The 22,259-nt window shown below is 44.1% G+C and overlaps 1 protein-coding gene across 1 annotated transcript in view; it reads right to left on the bottom strand.

The window, feature by feature from the left end:
• Positions 1–14,638: 14,638 nt before the first annotated feature.
• LOC115105468 (rab GTPase-binding effector protein 1-like) overlaps positions 14,639–22,259 on the bottom strand; it is a 34,724-nt gene continuing 27,103 nt past the window's right edge. The window contains exons 10-19 of the mRNA XM_029627560.2: positions 22,003–22,155; positions 20,478–20,582; positions 20,078–20,194; positions 19,745–19,843; positions 19,220–19,360; positions 18,023–18,212; positions 16,696–16,751; positions 15,777–15,875; positions 15,550–15,666; positions 14,639–14,811 (exon numbers count right to left, since the gene is read on the bottom strand). Coding sequence (XP_029483420.1) covers positions 14,710–14,811; positions 15,550–15,666; positions 15,777–15,875; positions 16,696–16,751; positions 18,023–18,212; positions 19,220–19,360; positions 19,745–19,843; positions 20,078–20,194; positions 20,478–20,582; positions 22,003–22,155 — 1,179 coding nt within the window. The 3' untranslated portion in view covers positions 14,639–14,709. The remainder of the gene's footprint in view (positions 14,812–15,549; positions 15,667–15,776; positions 15,876–16,695; positions 16,752–18,022; positions 18,213–19,219; positions 19,361–19,744; positions 19,844–20,077; positions 20,195–20,477; positions 20,583–22,002; positions 22,156–22,259) is intronic.

The raw sequence follows: 22,259 nt of genomic DNA on the forward strand, positions 1-22,259 counted from the left end.
GTACAAGTTCATCTGGCTTCCTTACTCATATCCTCAAACTATTAGATGGACAAAACATAGCAGGATTCTTTGATACATCTAAATGTCTTGAGGTGATATTGTAGTACATGCAAGTCAAATAATCAATGATCTCCAATGTATTCTTAATCACATTAATACAACAATGTTCAACCAAGATTAAGCTGCAGGAAATATTTTTCTAGGTATTGTTTTACAACAATTAAAAGCAATACATCAATGTCTAAAGAGTTTCCATAGAATCACCCTAAGAACCCCAGTCACATCAGCCAATGAGTGATAAAGCATTTTACCCACAGATAACTTTAACTACCAGCATTTAAAACTGACTAGAGAAATGAGCTGAAACATTCAAATGCAAATAGTCCACGGTGCATTACATTTTTGGAAAAGTCTGTATTAAGTAGATCAAAATGTAGAAGCTTTTTCTTCTCCAAAGCCAACCATTCTTTGACTTTAACTGCCTGTTGAGATTCCTTGAACAACCCATGTTGAAAAAAGTGCTATGTTGCTGAACTAGCTTTTCTGATGCCAGGGACTGAACTTTTTGTACAGTTCTTGCTATTGGTAATGATCATAACCCTCATTGCCAAAACCATATTCATTCTGATCCAAAAATTCCATCTTCCATCCATGCCCAGTGATCATTTGTCAATGATTTGACCGTTCTGTCCAAGGGACATGAAACCAACAGGAAGAGTACTCAACCAGTTCCTTGGAAACAAAGTCAAACTCAAAAGTAGGATACAACCATGATGAGCCAACTGATTTTTCACACTATTCATAATTTCCACTGAGACGTGACACCTACACTTAAGCGGACCAGGATGCCTTCTCTATTCCCTAGTAGAGGTGAGTGGTTATGTTTTATCCACTGTTAGAGAAACGTCAGAAGGTGCTCAAGAAATTATGTGCCAGAAACTCCATGAAACTAGTGACAGTGTTGGTGAATCAGATAATGTTCAATGTGGACAGATTTTACAGAAATACTAATTATGTCATTGCCCCCCTCAAATGACTTGAGGTTGCAAGAGTATTGGTGACTAGTGATGCAGCCGGAACAAAACTATACATGTGAAATGAAATACAAAATATCAAGTAGAGAGAATCATTTTTTTGCAAGAGAAACAAGCCAGACTATATTTTCAAAAACAATTTACCGTTAATTAACATCCAGGCCTGTCGCACAAAAAGATGCACTGAAAATTTGAAAAGGAATATTGTCAACAGTGATCCTGACCAGTTAAAAATCCACCCTTCAGAAGTCAATTAGTTAGTTCTACGGATTATCCATTCCCAGGGTTGGGTAGTTTACTTTCTAAATGTAATCTGTTAGTTACTAGTTACCTGTCAAATTGTAACAGTAACTTTTGGATTACCCAAACTCTAACAATCTGATTAAATTCCATTACTGTCCCTTTATTAAGAGGCATTAGAAGACAATGTATGTTACCAATTGAACCACATCTATTGCAGGAAAAATCAATGATAATGCCTCTAGCTGGCCATGGATGTTACATTTTACTTTATGGGTTGGTTATGTAGGCTTCTTCTAACCCATTGCTTTCTACCACATATAATAATGATTCAATTATATCTTTACATTTAAAAAAACGAACTATCAGAATTCCAGTCAATCCAATAAATGTTATACCCCTTGATCTTCAAGAATAGGATTTGGGAATATGGAAGTATAGATTAGCCACATTGTTTTACCTGAGCATGACCCCAAAACTAAGGATTTATTAGCCAGCCCTACTCTGTTTTTTTATGACTTTGTTGTCATGGAGGACTGATTGGGCTCATTGAGTTGAGTTGAAAAATACATGCTGCGCTCATGGAATGGCATGCTTTGAGCTCTACTGAAAAATGATATTTACATGTGAAAAATGAATGCCATTTGCTATAGGCCTATTGTGTACCTTTTTGTTGGTGACACTGATAGCTTGATAATATGCAGCTGTTTAAAGGGCAAATCCACAGATGAAAAAATAACATAACGGACACCCCGCCTGTGTTTTGGTTAAAAAAAACTGAGGGATGGGCCTGGAGAAATATAACCACACTCAGATTAATAGACAGAGCGATCGATGCAAGGACTGACCATCCAATATATAAAAAAATGTAACGATGTTGAGGCTATACATTTACAAACATCGGACTTAAACAAGCTCATATTTTGGATACTCATGGAGACAATTGAACTAAGCTCATGAGCCATTTTTAAGTTATATTCTTCAAGAATCAATGGAATCAAAGTCCAAACATGGATGTAGCAACTACAGATTTCCCCATCAAGTCTATCAAAAGTGTGCAAGTTTGAGCATGTGTCAATTGGGACTTTTTAAATGTAGTTTTAAAATCAGCAGCATGAATTAGATTGAGCAATAAAATATCCACTTTTATAACATTGGCTTGGATCCGCGCTACGCAGCTTTTGCAAGAGCACATTTTTTCACTGGCTGTCCATTGGTTTCAAAAACAATGATTGATAGGCAGCTTAAACTAATTGAATTCAACTTTTATTGGATTCAAATACACATTTAGATTTGTGAACAGACATCCGCAACCACACTCCGTAAGGCATAAATAGCTTAATGAGAGAGCAGGAGTGATTCACATCAATGATCTATGTAGATATATGAAGTGATTTCCGTATCGCCGGACTACACCACTGTTGTCATCCTTACCTCCGAGCGTTTAGTGGAGTGTGGTGTCAGGAAAATAACCTCACACTCAACGTCAACAAAACAAAGGAGATGATGGTGGACTTCAGGAAACAGCAGAGGGAGCACCCCCCTATCCACATCGATGGGACAATAGTGGAGAGGGTGGTAAGTTAAGTTCCTAGGCGTACACATCACGGACAAATTGGTCCACCCACACAGACAGCGTCTGCACAACGCATCACCGGGGGCAAACTACCTGCCCTCCAGGACACCTACACCACCCGATGTCACAGGAAGGCCATAAAGAGCCTTCCTGTGAAGGACTACCTGACATGATGACTCCTTGCTGTCCCCAGTCCACCTGACCGTGCTGCTGCTCCAGTTTCAACTGTTCTGCCTTATTATTATTCGACCATGCTGGTCATTTATGAACATTTGAACGTCTTGGCCATGTTCTGTTATAATCTCCACCCGGCACAGCCAGAAGAGGACTGGCCACCCCACATATGCTCTCTCTAATTCTCTCTTTCTTTCTTTCTCTCTCTCGGAGGACCTGAGCCCTAGGACCATGCCCCAGGACTACCTGACATGATGACTCCTTGCTGTCCCCAGTCCACCTGACCGTGCTGCTGCTCCAGTTTCAACTGTTCTGCCTTATTATTATTCGACCATGCTGGTCATTTATGAACATTTGAACGTCTTGGCCATGTTCTGTTATAATCTCCACCCGGCACAGCCAGAAGAGGACTGGCCACCCCACATATGCTCTCTCTAATTCTCTCTTTCTTTCTCTCTCTCGGAGGACCTGAGCCCTAGGACCATGCCCCAGGACTACCTGACATGATGACTCCTTGCTGTCCCCAGTCCACCTGGCCGTGCTGCTGCTCCAGTTTCAACTGTTCTGCCTTATTATTATTCGACCATGCTGGTCATTTATGAACATTTGAACATCTTGGCCATGTTCTGTTATAATCTCCACCCGGCACAGCCAGAAGAGGACTGGCCACCCCACATATGCTCTCTCTAATTCTCTCTTTCTTTCTCTCTCTCGGAGGACCTGAGCCCTAGGACCATGCCCCAGGACTACCTGACATGATGACTCCTTGCTGTCCCCAGTCCACCTGACCGTGCTGCTGCTTCAGTTTCAACTGTTCTGCCTTATTATTATTCGACCATGCTGGTCATTTATGAACATTTGAACATCTTGGCCATGTTCTGTTATAATCTCCACCCGGCACAGCCAGAAGAGGACTGGCCACCCCACATAGCCTGGTTCCTCTCTAGGTTTCTTCCTAGGTTTTGGCCTTTCTAGGGAGTTTTTCCTAGCCACCATGCTTCTACACCTACATTGCTTGCTGTTTGAGGTTTTAGGCTGGGTTTCTGTACAGCACTTTGAGATATCAGCTGATGTACGAAGGGCTATAAAAATACATTTGATTTGATTTGATTTAACGCAAAAAGTGTTAAATCCAAAATATATTTGAGCGTTTTCATAGTAGCCACCCTTCACCTTGATTACAGCTTTGCACACTTGGCAGTGGTTTGTGTTGTTAAACGTTAATGTGGAATTTCTTTGCTTCCTAATGCATTTGAGCCAATCAGTTGTGTTGTGACAAGATACGTGTGGTATACAGAAAATAGCCCTATTTGGTAAAAAAAAACAAGTCCATATTATGGCAAGAACAGCTCAAATAAGCAAATTGAAACGACAGTGCTGCATTAGATGACCTGGCCTTCAACCCAATTGAGGTAGTTTGGGATGAGTTGAAGGAAAAGCAGCCAACAAGTGCTCAGCATATATGGGAACTCCTTCAAGACTGATGGAAAAGCATTCCAGATGAAGCTGGTTGAGAGAATGCCAAGAGTGTGCAAAGATTTCATCAAGGCAAAGGGTGGCTACGTTGAAGAATTTCAAATATAAAATATATTTTAATTTGTTCAACACTTTTGGTTACTACATGATTCCATGTGTGTTATTTCATAGTTTTGATGTCTTCACTATTATTCTACAATGTAGAAAATAGTAAAAACAAAGAAAAACCCTTGAATGAGTAGGTGTGTCCAAACTTTTGACTAGTAGTGTATATGTGTAAACATAGACACGTATATACATAGTTTTTTAAATTTAAACTAGGCAAGTCCGTTAAGAACAAATTCTTATTTTACAATGACGGCCTACTGGCCTCAACTATAATGGCATTCCAAGAAATGAATCCAAATAACTTCACAGATCTTCATTGTAAAGGGTTTAAACACTGTTTCCCATGCTTGTTCAATGAACCATAAACAATTCATGAACATGCACCTGTGGAACGGTCCACTAACAGCTTACAGACGGTAGGCAATTAAGGTCACAGTTATGAAAACTTAGGACACTAAAAGAGGCCTTTCTACTGACTCTGAAAATCCTCAAAAGGCATGAGGACTGCAGATGTGGCAAGGGCAATAAATTGCAATGTCCTTAATGTGAGGCACATAAGACAGCACTACAGGGAGACAGGACGGACAGTTGATCGTCCTCACAGTGGCAGACCACGTGTAACAACACCTGCACAGGATCGGTACATCCGAACATCACACCTGCGGGAAAGGTACAGGATGGCAACAACAACTGCCCGAGTTACACCAGGAATGCATAATCCCTCTAACAGTGCTCAGACTCTCCGCAATAGGCTGAGAGGGCCAGGACTGAGGACTTGTAGGCCTGTTGTAAGGCAGGTCCTCACCAGACAGCACGGGCAACAACGTCGCCTATGGGCACAAACCCACCGTCGCTGGACCAGACAGGACTGGCAAAAAGTGCTCGTCTTCACTGACAAGTCGTGGTTTTGTCTCACTAGGGGTGGTCGGATGTGCATTTATCAAAATGAGCGTTACACCAAGGCCTGTACTCTGGAGCAGGATCGATTTGGAGGTGGAGGGTCTGTCATGGGGCGGTGTGTTACAGCATCAGACTGCCTGCAATGACAAGCTCAATCTCAACGCTGTGCGTTACAGGGAAGACCTCCTCCTCCCTCATGTGGTACCCTTCCTGCAGGCTCATCCTAACATGACCCTCCAGCATGACAATGCCACCAGCCATACTGCTTGTTCTGTGCATGATTTCCTGCAAGACAGGAATGTCAGTGTTCTGCCAGTGCCAGCGAAGAGCCCGGATCTCAATCCCATTGAGCATGTCTGGGACCTGTTGGATCGGAGGGTGAGGGCTACAGCCATTCCTCCCAGAAATGTCTGGGAACTTATAGGTGCCTTGGTGGAAGAGTGGGGTAATATCTCACAGCAAGAACGGGCAAATCTGGTGCAGTCCATGAGGAGATGCACTGCAGTACTTAATGCAGCTGGTGGCCACACCAGATACTGACTTACTTTTGATTTTGACCCCCGCCTTTGTTCAGGAACACATTATTCAATTTCTGTGGAACTTGTTCAGTTTGTCTCAGTTGTTGAATCTTATGTTCATACAAATATTTACATGTTAAGTTTGCTGAAAATAAATGCAGTTGATTGTGAGAGGATATTTTTTTTGTTGTTGCTGGGTTTACATACAGTTTATTAGGTACACCCCTCAGTTTATTAAGTACACCCCTCTGTTTATTAAGTACACCCCTCTAGTACCAGGTCAGACCCCCCCTTTGCCCCCAGAACAGCCAGAATTCTTTGGGGCATGGAAACATTGCTCAATTAATATCAAAGATACCTAACATGTGCCAGGAAAATATTCCCTACACCAGTGGTTCCCAAACTTTTTATAGTCCCGTACCCCTTCAAACATTCAACCTCCAGCTGCGTACCCCCTCTAGCACCAGGGTCAGTGCACTCTCAAATAATACTTTTTGCTATCATTGTAAGCCTGTCACACACACACACACACACACACACACACACACACACACACACACACACACACACACACACACACACACACACACACACACACACACACACACACACACACACACACACACACACACACACACACACACACACACACACACACACACACACACTATATGATACATTTATTAAACATAAGAATGGGTGTGAGTTGTCACAACCCGGTTCGTGGGAAGTGACAAACAGCTCTTATAGGACCAGGGCACAAATAATAATTTTGCTCTTTATTTAACCATCTTACATATAAACCATTTTTTGTTCATTGAAAATTGTGAATAACTCGCCACAGGTTAATGAGAAGGGTGTGCTTGAAAGGATGCACATAACTGCAATGTTGGGTTGTATTGGAGTCTCAGTCTTAAATCATTTTCCACAGTCTGTGCCTGTACTTAGTTTCATGCTAGTGAGGGCCAGAAATCCAGTCTCACATAGGTACGTGGTTGCAAAGGGCATCAGTGTCTTAACAGCACGATTTGCCAAGGCAGGATACTCTGAGCGCAGCCCAATCCAGAAATCTGGCAGTAGCTTCTGATTAAATTCAATTTTCACAGAACCGCTTGTTGCAATTTTGACGAGGCTCTCTTGTTCAAATATCGGTAAGTGGACTGGAGACAGGGCATGAAAGGAATAACTAATCCAGTTGTTTGTCATCCGTTCAGGAAAGTACCTGGGTAATTGCACACCCAACTCACTCAGGTGCTTCGCTATATCACATTTGGCATTGTCCGTAAGCTTGAGTTAATTTGCACACAAAACATACAATGATGATAAAACATGTGTTGTCCTTGTTAATGCAGAGAAGGGCACCAACTTCAATTTTGTCCCGCACATTGAATATTGTTGGAGAGTCACCCAGATAGGCCAGTCGTGTGAGCAACTCATCATGCAAGCGGTCAGACAATTGAAAATTATGGTCAGTAAAGAAAACTTAAAGCTCATCTCTCAATTTAAAAAAACATGTCAATACTTTGCCCCTTGATAACCAGCTCAGTTCTGTATGTAGTAAAAAGCACTACATGGTTGCTGCCCAAATCATTGCATAATACAGAAAATACACAAGAGTTCAGGGGCCTTGCTCTTTTATGCTGTCAGGCATTCCCTTGGCAGCAAGAGCCTCTCGGTAGATGCTGCAGTGTACCCAAGTGGCATTGGGAGCAACTGCTTGCACGCACGTTACCACTCCCCTATGTCTCCCTGTCATGGCTTTTGTGTCATCAGTACAGATAAACATAAGAATGGGTGTAATAGTACTTCCGGGTTGGAGCGAGCGGTCGCATCCGCACTTCGGTCCGCAGGTAGTATAACTTTTCATTACATTTCATTACATTTCATTATAGTACAACGGTTTGATTTGTCTAATCTTAGCAATTTCTTCTTAGCTAGCTACATAGCCGTCTTTGTATCAAAGATAATTGCGTAATTATCGTATTTCGTCGTCCTAACGTAGTCTACACTGCTATCTGCCCAGCAGCTAGCCAGCTAGCAAACGTCCACCGTCTACCGAATAGCAGCACTGTAGAAACTATTACACTCAACTGAACGACTTGATTAGTGTAGTGTTAGCTAGCTACATAGTTGTCTTTGCTGTCTTCGTATCCAAGATAATTGTGTAGTTTAGAGTGTGTAGTTTTAGAATGATTATCTTAATTTACCTAGGTTAGCTAGCCAGCTATTTGTCGTCCTTAACGTAGGAGACACTGCTAGCTAGCCAACAGCTAGCCAACGTCTACCTAATAGAACTTCCGCACTCAACAACCCGGTCGCATTTCGCTTCGCTCCACAGGTAGTATCACATTTTCATTTCATTTCATTACAGTACAACGGTTTGATTTGTTTGATCGTAGCTAGCTACATAGCTAGCTACATAGCCGTCTTTGTATCAAAGATAATTGTGTAGTCTAGAGCGATTTTCTAGGTTAGCTAGCCAGCTATTGTCATTCTTTTAACACAACGTAACGTAATCAACACTGCTAGCTAGCCAGCTAGCCCCCGAATAGCAGCACTGTAGAAACTATTACACTCAACGGAACGACTTGATTAGTGTAGTGTCAACAACGCAGCCACTGCCAGCTAGCCTACAAAGTCAACAACGCAGCCACTGCCAGCTAGCCTACTTCAGCAGTACTGTATCATTTTAATAATTTTAGTCAATAAGATTCTTGCTACGTAAGCTTAACTTTCTGAACATTCGAGACGTGTAGTCCACTTGTCATTCCAATCTCCTTTGCATTAGCGTAGCCTCTTCTGTCGCCTGTCAACTATGTGTCTGTCTATCCCTGTTCTCTCCTCTCTGCACAGACCATACAAACGCTCCACACCGCGTGGCCGCGGCCACCCTAATCTGGTGGTCCCAGCGCGCACGACCCACGTGGAGTTCCAGGTCTCCGGTAGCCTCTGGAACTGCCGATCTGCGGCCAACAAGGCAGAGTTCATCTCAGCCTATGCCTCCCTCCAGTCCCTCGACTTCTTGGCACTGACGGAAACATGGATCACCACAGATAACACTGCTACTCCTACTGCTCTCTCTTCGTCCGCCCACGTGTTCTCGCACACCCGAGAGCTTCTGGTCAGCGGGGTGGTGGCACCGGGATCCTCATCTCTCCCAAGTGGTCATTCTCTCTTTCTCCCCTTACCCATCTGTCTATCGCCTCCTTTGAATTCCATGCTGTCACAGTTACCAGCCCTTTCAAGCTTAACATCCTTATCATTTATCGCCTTCCAGGTTCCCTCGGAGAGTTCATCAATGAGCTTGATGCCTTGATAAGCTCCTTTCCTGAGGACGGCTCACCTCTCACAGTTCTGGGCGACTTTAACCTCCCCACGTCTACCTTTGACTCATTCCTCTCTGCCTCCTTCTTTCCACTCCTCTCCTCTTTTGACCTCACCCTCTCACCTTCCCCCTACTCACAAGGCAGGCAATACGCTCGACCTCATCTTTACTAGATGCTGTTCTTCCACTAACCTCATTGCAACTCCCCTCCAAGTCTCCGACCACTACCTTGTATCCTTTTCCCTCTCGCTCTCATCCAACACTTCCCACACTGCCCCTACTCGGATGGTATCGCGCCGTCCCAACCTTCGCTCTCTCTCCCCCGCTACTCTCTCCTCTTCCATCCTATCATCTCTTCCCTCTGCTCAAACCTTCTCCAACCTATCTCCTGATTCTGCCTCCTCAACCCTCCTCTCCTCCCTTTCTGCATCCTTTGACTCTCTATGTCCCCTATCCTCCAGGCCGGCTCGGTCCTCCCCTCCCGCTCCGTGGCTCGACGACTCATTGCGAGCTCACAGAACAGGGCTCCGGGCAGCCGAGCGGAAATGGAGGAAAACTACCGCCTCCCTGCGGACCTGGCATCCTTTCACTCCCTCCTCTCTACATTTTCCTCTTCTGTCTCTGCTGCTAAAGCCACTTTCTACCACTCTAAATTCCAAGCATCTGCCTCTAACCCTAGGAAGCTCTTTGCCACCTTCTCCTCCCTCCTGAATCCTCCTCCCCCTCCCCCCTCCTCCCTCTCTGCAGATGACTTCGTCAACCATTTTGAAAAGAAGGTCGACGACATCCGATCCTCGTTTGCTAAGTCAAACGACACCGCTGGTTCTGCTCACACTGCCCTACCCCGTGCTCTGACCTCTTTCTCCCCTCTCTCTCCAGATGAAATCTCGCGTCTTGTGACGGCCGGCCGCCCAACAACCTGCCCGCTTGACCCTATCCCCTCCTCTCTTCTCCAGACCATTTCCGGAGACCTTCTCCCTTACCTCACCTCGCTCATCAACTCATCCCTGACCGCTGGCTACGTCCCTTCCGTCTTCAAGAGAGCGAGAGTTGCACCCTTCTGAAAAAACCTACACTCGATCCCTCCGATGTCAACAACTACAGACCAGTATCCCTTCTTTCTTTTCTCTCCAAAACTCTTGAACGTGCCGTCCTTGGCCAGCTCTCCCGCTATCTCTCTCAGAATGACCTTCTTGATCCAAATCAGTCAGGTTTCAAGACTAGTCATTCAACTGAGACTGCTTCTTCTCTGTATCACGGAGGCGCTCCGCACTGCTAAAGCTAACTCTCTCTCCTCTGCTCTCATCCTTCTAGACCTATCGGCTGCCTTCGATACTGTGAACCATCAGATCCTCCTCTCCACCCTCTCCGAGTTGGGCATCTCCGGCGCGGCCCACGCTTGGATTGCGTCCTACCTGACAGGTCGCTCCTACCAGGTGGCGTGGCGAGAATCTGTCTCCTCACCACGTGCTCTCACCACTGGTGTCCCCAGGGCTCTGTTCTAGGCCCTCTCCTATTCTCGCTATACACCAAGTCACTTGGCTCTGTCATAACCTCACATGGTCTCTCCTATCATTGCTATGCAGACGACACACAATTAATCTTCTCCTTTCCCCTTCTGATGACCAGGTGGCGAATCGCATCTCTGCATGTCTGGCAGACATATCAGTGTGGATGACGGATCACCACCTCAAGCTGAACCTCGGCAAGACGGAGCTGCTCTTCCTCCCGGGGAAGGGCTGCCCGTTCCATGATCTCGCCATCACGGTTGACAACTCCATTGTGTCCTCCTCCCAGAGCGCTAAGAACCTTGGCGTGATCCTGGACAACACCCTGTCGTTCTCAACTAACATCAAGGCGGTGGCCCGTTCCTGTAGGTTCATGCTCTACAACATCCGCAGAGTACGACCCTGCCTCACACAGGATGCGGCGCAGGTCCTAATCCAGGCACTTGTCATCTCCCGTCTGGATTACTGCAACTCGCTGTTGGCTGGGCTCCCTGCCTGTGCCATTAAACCCCTACAACTCATCCAGAACGCCGCAGCCCGTCTGGTGTTCAACCTTCCCAAGTTCTCTCACGTCACCCCGCTCCTCCGCTCTCTCCACTGGCTTCCAGTTGAAGCTCGCATCCGCTACAAGACCATGGTGCTTGCCTACGGAGCTGTGAGGGGAACGGCACCTCAGTACCTCCAGGCTCTGATCAGGCCCTACACTCAAACAAGGGCACTGCGTTCATCCACCTCTGGCCTGCTCGCCTCCCTACCACTGAGGAAGTACAGTTCCCGCTCAGCCCAGTCAAAACTGTTCGCTGCTCTGGCCCCCCAATGGTGGAACAAACTCCCTCACGACGCCAGGACAGCGGAGTCAATCACCACCTTCCGGAGACACCTGAAACCCCACCTCTTTAAGGAATACCTAGGATAGGATAAAGTAATCCTTCTCACCCCCCTTAAAAGATTTAGATGCACTATTGTAAAGTGGCTGTTCCACTGGATGTCATAAGGTGAATGCACCAATTTGTAAGTCGCTCTGGATAAGAGCGTCTGCTAAATGACTTAAATGTAAATGTAAATGTAGATACCAACACATTTTGACCACCAAAGTCCATTTGATGTCACAAAGCTGCCCAGTACTTTAAAATGATCCTCCCCTGTTGTCCTGGTTTCCAGTGGTTTGCAGAAGAGGATGTCTTCCTTAATGGAACCCCCATAAATATAACAGACATATACCAGGAGCTGTGCAAGGCCCGCCACTTCTGTTGACACATCCAGCTGTAAAACATAAAATTCACTGGCTTGTATGCGAAGCAGTAATTGTTTCAAAACATCTCCTGCCATGTCACTGATGCGTCGAGAAACAGTGTTGTTTGATGAAGACATTGTCTGTATCGTTTTTTGGGGGCCTTTTCCCCAGCATTGTCCCAGCCATATCTGCGGTAGCAGGAAGAATGAAGTCCTTCACAATAGTATGGTGCTTGACTGTCCTAGCCACACGGTAGCTCACCATATAAGACACTTCTAGCCCCTACTTATTAATGGTATCTGTTGCTTTTATACATGTCTTACTACTCGAAAGTCGTCTTAATTCTCGCTCAAAAAACTCCTGAATCTTATTTTTGAAATTGCCATGTTTTGTTTCTAAATGTCTGCTCAAGAGTGGAGGTTTCATCTAGTTGTGAGATAGCCAGTGTGTTATATGTGCGAAGGTACTGAGGAAAGGCACTACTCCCAATATAAGTGAACCCCAAATCAATGTAGTCATCATATTTGCGCATCTTTGATGGTTCAACGACACTGTCTGTTGTTCGGTGCTTTCCGGGGTAAGGTGGCAGTAGCTCTTCGGCTTCATCAGATTCACAACTGTCAGTGTCCATGCTAGCTGGGCTAACAACAAATGTAGAATTACTGATGCTAGCATTGGATGTGCTCGTGGAAGCAGAACAACTTGTGTAGTCGCCAGGTGCACTACTGTTGGTAGTGGTAGCAGTACTACCTGTAGAACTGGTATGTGTCTCTATGGACACCGGCCTTATTTATTTTAGCCATTAATCCATTTTCGAGCAAACGGAATGAGCAGCAGCTACATTTGGCTACATACGGACCGTTGTGGAATTCCCGTGAGTGTAACGGTTCATGTGATTGGATGTTAATTTTTTGACTAGGCTACCTGCATTTGACAATGTGTTATTTCGCTGAACACTAGATGGTTTAATTTTACATTTGGCAGTGAAGCGAGGCTACTCAGGCGAGAAAAAAACCTCACCCAAACGTATAGTCCTGTTCGAAAATGTAAATGGACTGTTTGAAAATGTGAAGAAGAAAATAATCTACATTAAAAAAAAAACATTTCATTCACTTTTATTTGCTGTACCCCGGATGGCTTTGCGCATATCCCAGTTTGGGAATACCTGCCCTACACCATTACACCAGCAGCCTGTACCGTTGACACCAGGCGGGATGGGGCCATGGTTTCATGCTGCTTATGTCAAATCTTGCATGACGTATCAGGGACCGGGATTCGTTGGACACGGCAATGTTTTCCATTCCTCAATTGTCCAGTGATCGCGTGCCTACTGGAGCTGCTGCGTCTTGTTTTTAGCTGATAGGAGTGGAACCCGGTGTGGTGGTCTGCTGCAATAGCCCATCCGTGACAAGGACCGACGAGTTGTGCGTTCCGAGATGCCGTCTGCACACCACTGTTGAACTGCGCCGTTATTTCCCTGTTCGTGGGGGGAAAGCCCAGGCTAACAGTTTGAGATACTGTAATGGGTGCGCCTGGCGATCATCACGCTCAAAGTCGCATTGGTCAGTCATTTAGCTCATTCGAACATTCCATCGGACAGTAACTGAATGAATGCCCCGATACCCGCTGCCTGCTTTATATAGATAGCCACGGCCACATGACTCAGTCTGTAGGAGTGAACCATTTTTGTGAAAGGGTGGTTTACCTAATACTGTGTATATTCTGTTTACATTATTATGTACACATATTTCTATGAATCTCCTTCATTAAGTCTTTGCCATAGGCCCAACAGGATGAAAAGGAACTACAAAAGCATGGAGAGAGAAAGAAAGAGTAAACCCAAGGGTGTGTGAGTGAGAAAAAGTGGGAGCATTTTATTAACCACTTGCAGACATGGCAGAAATTTTGTGGATCCATTTGTTCCCATTACCTGAAAGAAGTTGGGAGTTCAGGGTTCCAACTGCGGCCCACAGGCCAAATTTGGCCTGCGGTGATTATATTTGTTGGAAATAAAATACTATAAAAATGCCAACAAATAAGCTCCAAGTGATTTTAATTTTTGAAATATATTCCAAAGTATTCCGACACAGAGAGATCTATGTGATGGTATAAAAACTTAAGCAAGGTTTTAAATGATTGTTTTAGTCAAATATCTGTTTAGGCTTCTTGTGGTCAATTTGCCGTCTACAATTATTTGTAATTATGTTCCGACCTCCTGACCATCCACTCAAGAAAAAAATTGTCCCGTGGCTGAATCAAGTTGATGATCCCTGTTGTAGAAGAAAGTGCCTTAGAAGGCTACAATGTCCAATATCTACAGTAAAAACACAGGACAGTTAAACAGATAAACAGGCAGGAATTGCCACTCTGCAGGAAACAGTCATTTAGTTATTTGCAACCTCTTAGTAGTAGTGTTCACTCCTGCCTTGGTATGCTCCAAATCCTCCTGTACAAACAATGTATTTTTTCATCCTCCACCTTGGATTTAGTCTTTATTTAAAAACACCCACACCGCTCTTATCCATCCTGAGCCCTTCCATTGGGGGTAGGAGAATTTCATTAGGCCAGTGAGATAGAGTGGAAGGAGGGGGAATGCAGTTTCTTCAGCCATGGGTATCATGTCTCTGGGAGCTGGCTGATGTCAGTTAAATTGGTGTTGTTGAGGATGGCTCGGATACGGTCGAGAGAGTCAGTCTGTCTGATCCGCTCCAACTGGACCTGAGGAGAAGAGTGTGATTGCATGATTGAATTTACCAGATAACCTAGAACCCTCAAACTCAACTGTGGATCTCTAAGCTAGTTCTACTGTGTTTTTTCCATTGTTCCCCTCTAATCAGGGACAGATTTAGAACTTGGACAACAGGTGGGTGGAATTAATTATCAGGTAGAACGGAAAACCAGCAGGTTCCAGGCCTCGTATACCCTAGATCTAGAAATACACATACAGCCATGTAGGTTACATCTCACATATCAGGGGCAGCACATCAGAGATAGGGTAAAATAAGCCACTATCAAATAGTGTTAAAAGCACCAATGAGGTGCTGTATATGGTTGCCGGGGAGGAATATGGTTGCCATGGTAAGAGGTGTACTTTAGCAGTTGGAGTACCATTGCCATAGTAACACCACGATCATGCGGACCTATCAAATGTAAGGTCAGACAAGGTAAAGATCAGTTTTTGTCAAATACAAAGTTATGTCAGATCTACATCAAAAATCCTGATCAAATACTTTTACAAGTAAGTAAGTGCTTATCTATTTCTAGGGGAAGGCATGCATTGCTTACCAATGGAAGCGGAATGGTCGTACATAACCTATAATACATCATTGGAGGTGTATTTGCTGTCCTATATCTATGAATGTTAAACACTCCAGTCTGAAGACAAAAAAACTTAAGTAACCAGTTTGCGATCTCAAACTGGTTGCCATGGTAACCATGCGGCATTGCGGTCCGTACCTGGAGGTTCTGGGAGAGCTTGACAAAGTCCCTCTGCACCTGCTCACTGACGTCCAGCTCCGTCTGCAAGCGCTGTGCTTTGTCCTTCTCATCCAAAGCCTGAGCCTCCAGGGAAGTCTGCCCCCCCACACACAGAGACACACACAGTATCACTACTCCCACAGGATGTTGAGACTTATCACAGATAGGTGAGAAAGGAACAGCAGTGGACAGTTTTAACCTCTGACCTTGGTTGTGGTGAGATCTCTGAGCTGCTCCTCCAGACTGCTCTTCAGACCCTGGACACTCGCTAATGTCTTGCTCTTCTCTGCCAAGCTGCTCTCCAGCTGGGAAATTAGCACATCAATCAGGCTTATTAATAACTACTGGCACAAATAGTCTAGTACCAAACTTGAAGTCCTCCTGACTTCAGTCTGGGGATGCTGCTAGATGTCAGCACGATGCGTCGATAATGAAAGGGGCTGTGCCTTAGTGGTTCTCCTCGGTCTTTCTCACTCAAACATCCACATGGACATCCACACAGTCCCCGAGATCCGCCTCCCTCCATTACAAGTGTTGGATTTTCAAATCCAACCCCCCAGGAAAAAAAAACATTTGATTGGTTAATCAATGCGTCCACTCTCGAAAAGAGTGGAATATGGAATTATAACGGCCACCTGTCCAGACCAGTGGGGCACCGATCCTCTTGCTGTGTCACGTGGTCTGCACGCCAACAAGGCTACAAACAGTCTGCATTGCAAAACAATGTTAAGCCAGTGGCCTCCAACCCTGGTCCTGGTAGAGTTAGGTGCACAGGCTTTTGTTCCAGCTCAGAACTCAAACGTCAAATTCAACTAAACATCAAGACCTTCGTTAATTCAGTTGTGTACATATAAGGCTAGAGCCAAAGCCTACACACCTTGTAGCTCTACACATCTATGGTCAGTGACCACTGATATTGGCCAGGAGTTATTCACATTGACACATTGGTGATGGTAAATAAAAATCACTCACACCTACATTTGTTCACCTTATTCCACACATTTCAAAACAGTAACTACTACTCTAACAAGCCAGTGATTTTAGGCCTAAACTGGGATTATGTTATTGAAGTCAGCCACTCAAGGAAATCTGACTTCACATGCAGACTCCCTACAGTTAATTTACCTGTTCTTTCTCATCTTTCACGCGCTCCAGCTCGGTTTTCAGACTCGAGAATGACGCTGGCGGAAGGAGAGAAAAGAGAAAGAAGGCTTATTACAGTGCCATTATGATGGTAAATCAGAACATCAACCTCAGAAATGACTCATCACTCATGAATAATGAATTAGCACGGTTTGCCAAGGGGAGTGATGTGTGGGCTACTAAGCAAGCAAACAGTGCTCCTCCAAACTATTCGACTGACACAAAGAGCAATCAAGGAAGTGTTGATAACTTGGGCCAGAATTCAGCCATTGCAGAACATGGGTTTTCTGCACGGCACTTTAAGCAGTGCATTTCATTTGAACATTTCTGAAAACAAAATAGACAAAAACAAAGCTGTGATGCCACATGAATGGTATTACTAGCAGTGAGGCATGTTATTCTATCATACCCATGCTGACTAAGAAGAGCGATGTCAATGGCTAAGACATTGAGCAAGGTACTTAACCCGAATCGCACCTGTAAGTCGCTTTGGATAAGAGCATCTGCCAAATGACTAAAATGTATGTGCTGTGACATCCATAATCCTAAATTCCTATACCAATTTGGCATGCCACATGTTCAAAAACATTACTGCAGCGAGTGAGTCTCTGTGTCCTACAGTCATTAGTCCAACATTTACAGCATTAACACACACAAACAGCCTCAGTAGGTTCGTCAGACAGTGTTTTTCGTACCTTCCAAGATGTCTGAACAATCACCAACCGAGAAAAAAGGACAGGAGAAAAAGACAGGTTTGAGAGGGTACAAAGGAAAGGAGGGGGAAAAACATCTTCAGAAAATGTGAAAGCCTGGGTCTTTTATGAAGTTCAAAGGAAAAGCAGAGTTCAGTTGCGCTGAAGAGTTCATTATGGGACCGTGAAGCTGAACACTTGCCCAGCACGTTTTATCCCTTAACTCTACTCAAATGTGTACTAATGACACAACTACGTCATACAAGTTTGAGCTAACGGTGATATTTAGCATCTTCGGCTCTTGGAAAATGCAACTTCAAAGATTTTCTTTATTGCTCGTATTCACTCTCTGCTCCTACAGTTTCCTCATTGGGTGTCCAGACATATCAACTCAGAGCCATAGATAAAAATTACACCTGCCCAGTAAATACAAATCAAAATTTAACTTTTGGTAAATCTGGCACATGAATCAATATATATATCTTGATTAATGAGCATGAAGATTATAGCGCAACTAAGTAACTTTTCATGAATGCCAAATATACATCCATGGTTCTTCTCACCCTTCTCTGACCTATCCTTGTGTCAAGCCTCGGGAATGGGAAGGGGAGCCTCACCTTTCTCCTCCTTGTAGCCCTCTATCTCCATCTGTAGTGTGTCCTCCAGGTTCTCTTTGAAGCACTGCTCTGCCTGGAGCTGCTCCTTCAGGAACAGGATCTCCGCCTTCAGCTTCTCTTCTAGGTGGTCTGCAGCCGTGCGCACCGCAACTATGTCCTCCCGCAATTGCAGCACCAGTGGTTGTAGTTCCTAGAGGGCAGCAGAAATAGTTGCACGTACCAATTTAAGTGAGTCACACTAGGTATAAATGGTGAAAGAATTACCTGATGGGCATGTAAATAGCTCGATGGTGTGAACCAGAGATGGTAGTCTGCTTCTGAGGACTGTGCATGTGGAGAAGTGTATGGTGATGATTTACTCATACATTTCAGTTGCTTCCACCCCTTTTATACTGGTTACTCTGTTCTTCCAAGATTTTTGTTTTCTTAATTTACTCCAACGTATTCCTATTTCTATTCCTAATTTTAAAAGCTATTTTAAGTAATTGAATACTGCAATATGAGTTTATATGGGATGAAAAAAAAAGAATCAGTTAGGTGGTTACGAGGGTTTAGCTACGGCACTTTCAAGGTTTGGATTCAATCTAAAGACTTGTTCATGTCAAAGCGGTCAAGAAATACACTATAGAATCTTTAACATCCCTGAAGGGCCCTAGTATGCTGTCCCCTGTCAGTTCATCAAACAAAGTCAGTGATATATTACCTGGTCAGACAAGTGGATTGTTTCAGTTCTGAAAGACAGATTCTGTGCAGGTCTGCTAACATTACTAGACCTTTACAATTCCAGGAGAAGTATTTAACATCTCAGGAACCACATCAACATGACGCTCCTATAATGTGTGCAGAATCAGTGCATCTGGAACGCAACCAAAGTCTTAGAATATGACAAAGCTAAATCTAGGCTTAAAATATACACTACATTATCTATCTTGGATTTACCTCTTGAATATTACTGTGGTTTTCTTCTTTGTCAATGCTAAGAAAGCATGGTATGTAAGCATTGGGGGGAAAATTAAGAGCCTGGATGGTTCTTGCAATGAACTCATGTTTATTATTCAGATGTCAAGAGACATTCTGTAAATCTATGAATGTGTGTGACAAAATACATACAAAACAAATCGAGGGCTATGGTTTACAGTATTGAGATGCGCCTGAGAGCAATTCTCAAAACGGTGGCTGTGAATGATTGTCTCATACTTGCACCGTGGTGGGTAGTTTGAAGTCCTCCTGCTGCTGGAGAGATAAGTGGAGTCGGTGTTTGCCTGTTAGGCTGTCGTTGTCCCTCTGCAGTCTGCTCAGTTCGTCTGCCACCTGCTCCCTAGACTGCATCAGCACTGCCTGGTTATGGCAAAACAGCACTCCATCAAATCATGTCATCACCCTCTTTCCTCCTGATGATTCAATGTACTGTAAAATGGAACTGCCGACCACAGTCTTCAGGTGTGATTCACTGGCAAATAGAGGCCAAACGTCTGCCATCTGGCAGAACACTCCATCACATTTCCACCAGCTCTATCTCTTTGGCAGGAGAAACATCCTCCTTAATTCCAGAAAAAAGCCAGTTGCATCACTAAATCAAAGGCACATGCAGTGATGGAATGTCCAAATGCTTTGGCTGCCATCTTTTTTTACAGTCTTTCTGGAATATATAGACATTATTAAGACACTGGAGGGCCAAACAAAGGCTATATTGAGAAGGTCTAGTAGAGACGTGCTGCTCACCATCTGTTCCTGTGTGTTCCTCTTGGCCTGACTGAAGGCCTCCTGTAGTGTGTTGAGCAGCAACTCCGACTCGTGGACTCTCTGCATGAGAGCAGCGACCTGAGACACAAAGAAAGAAATCAGCATGCTCCAAGGGATAACTGAGCAAACACACAATCTACAGAAAAGGAATGATGTATGCTGATTTATCCACATTCCAACAGGGAGCATTGTACATTCTTTGAAGATTATAACTAACTACTCAAACAAAGTAAGAGCTATGCATAAAGATTACTTTACGCTTTTTGCATAAGAACTCTGAATTGTGCGTATGTGTGTGTAATCAGGACAGACCTTGGCAGTGGTTTCCTCGTTTCCCTTTTTCACAGTGTCCTCCAGCTCCTGTTTTTCACTCAGGATTCTCTCCAGCTGGTCGTTGGCCTGCCGCAGCATCACCTGGAGCTTCTTTACCTGAGAAGTACCAGCGAAATGAATGGGAGAGATCGGCACCAGTTAACACACTAAATTAGATGGTGCAAATATTTTCTATTCATTTAGGATTCTTGTCGACATATTTATTCGAATTCATATAGCCACACAACATATGCATTTGAATATGGAAAGACTAAAGATCACATCTATCTATAATAAAGGACTTTGATTTTGAGATTTACCTTCCCTTTAAGTATCCTTGGCATTTAGTAAAGATTTCAGAAAGTCCAACTGTAATGGAGTATCTCAGGGAGGGAGTTACCTGATCACGTGTCTCTGCCTCCTGGCCCTGGATGACTTGCAGCTGTTTCTCGTAGTTGGAGCACATGTCACACCGCCGGCCCAACTTCCTCCCTGCGTTCTTCACCTAGTGACAGACGGCCAAGAAACCACTTAGGAGGAATACCACATGGTAAATACGTCTAGGAGAAAGATGTATATAGAAACTTTGGGCTGTCCATGAGTGCAGACTAAACTGTACACATTTCATAGCAGTGTGAAGATTGTTTACTTTATTCTACAGTACCATTTCAACACTTAGCCTACGATGTATTTCTCCGTTAGCCGGTAATAGCCGGCTTTTGGCCGATAAAAAAATTGAAGAACTGATTAATCAAATCGGCGCCAGACAAATTGTCCGGGAGACAAAATAATGATTTTTTGCCTATTCATTGATGGAAATACATTTTGACTGGTCATGCTTATCGGACTATAGATTAATTGCAGAATTTAGGGGAATGAAATTGGCACGTGTGCAGCATACACATGGTACCTTTGAGCATAAAATCTGTCAGACAGCGCAAGACCTGCTGCTGCATCTCAAACAGCAAATATTTTTACTACACATGAGTCAAGTCTTACCTTGCTTCAAAGCAGCCTAGCCAAAATCAGAACATATCCATGAAAGCAATAATTTTATATAAACTTTCTTTCATTGTCCAGTAGCCCAAAGCACAATCCTAGTCATATTAGCAACCCATGCCGGTTGTTGCATATTAGATCTCCCCTCTAAATTTCAAATAGATATTTTTCTCTGTCACAAACCACTCACATGTGCAGTTGGCTTTTGAGAGTTTTCCAGCTAATTGCATTATGGAACGAACATTTGCGCCGTAGCCTACAGTCTTGTGCACTTATGTGAAAAAAATGTTTTTGGGATTGTGGGTGAACAGGGAGTACAGGTGGGGGACTAAGTACACACCCCTGAGGGGCCCCAGTGTTGAGGGTCAGCGTGGAGGACGTATTGTTGCCTACCCTCAACACCTGGGGGCAGCCTGTTAGAAAGTACAGGATCCAGTTGCAGAGGGAGGTGTTTAATCCCAGGGTCCTCAGATTAGTGATGAGTTTAGAGGGAACAATGGTGTTGAACGCTGAGCCGTAGTCAATGAACAGCATTCTCACATAGGTGTTCCTTTTGTCTAGGTGGGTATGTTCTGTTAATATAAATTACCATAATCTAAATGGGATTTCTGTCATTCTGAGCACTGTGAGTGGACGCCCTACTCAGGTTAAGCATCCAATGCATATGGTCCGGTAAATTTCTCAAATACCCGGTCAATTAAAACACTGCCTGTCAAATACCCGGCACCACATTTTCCTAACGGAAACCCTGCTTGGTAATAAGTGGTACCTAGTGGTGATTTTGAACCAATGTGATTATGGAATTACAAGCCAACAACTGTTACCATGTAAACAAGGTTTAGAGTACAATATCGAACTGGAAAACAAAGCCCAACGAAAATATCATAAAATTTAAATGAACCAAAACACTATGAAAACTGTCTGACCTCTTGCTGTAGCAGGTTCCACTCCTGGTCGCTGACCAACCGGTAGCCTGATGGGGAAAGGAAGGCGGTGTCGGGGGCGTGAGAAATGCTGGACATCAGCGAGGCCGTCTCCTCCTGCTCCGGTGTCATGGCCTTGATGGCCTTCTCCTGGTCCTGGATCATATCAAATTATTTAAATGACTCAAATTATTACTTAAAACTGCATGTAAAAAAAAAACTATACATTTTACAGACGCAATAAATGAAAGTATAATAAA

The sequence above is a fragment of the Oncorhynchus nerka genome, linkage group LG22 (assembly GCF_034236695.1).
Source record: "Oncorhynchus nerka isolate Pitt River linkage group LG22, Oner_Uvic_2.0, whole genome shotgun sequence".
Taxonomy (NCBI): Eukaryota; Metazoa; Chordata; class Actinopteri; order Salmoniformes; family Salmonidae; genus Oncorhynchus; species Oncorhynchus nerka.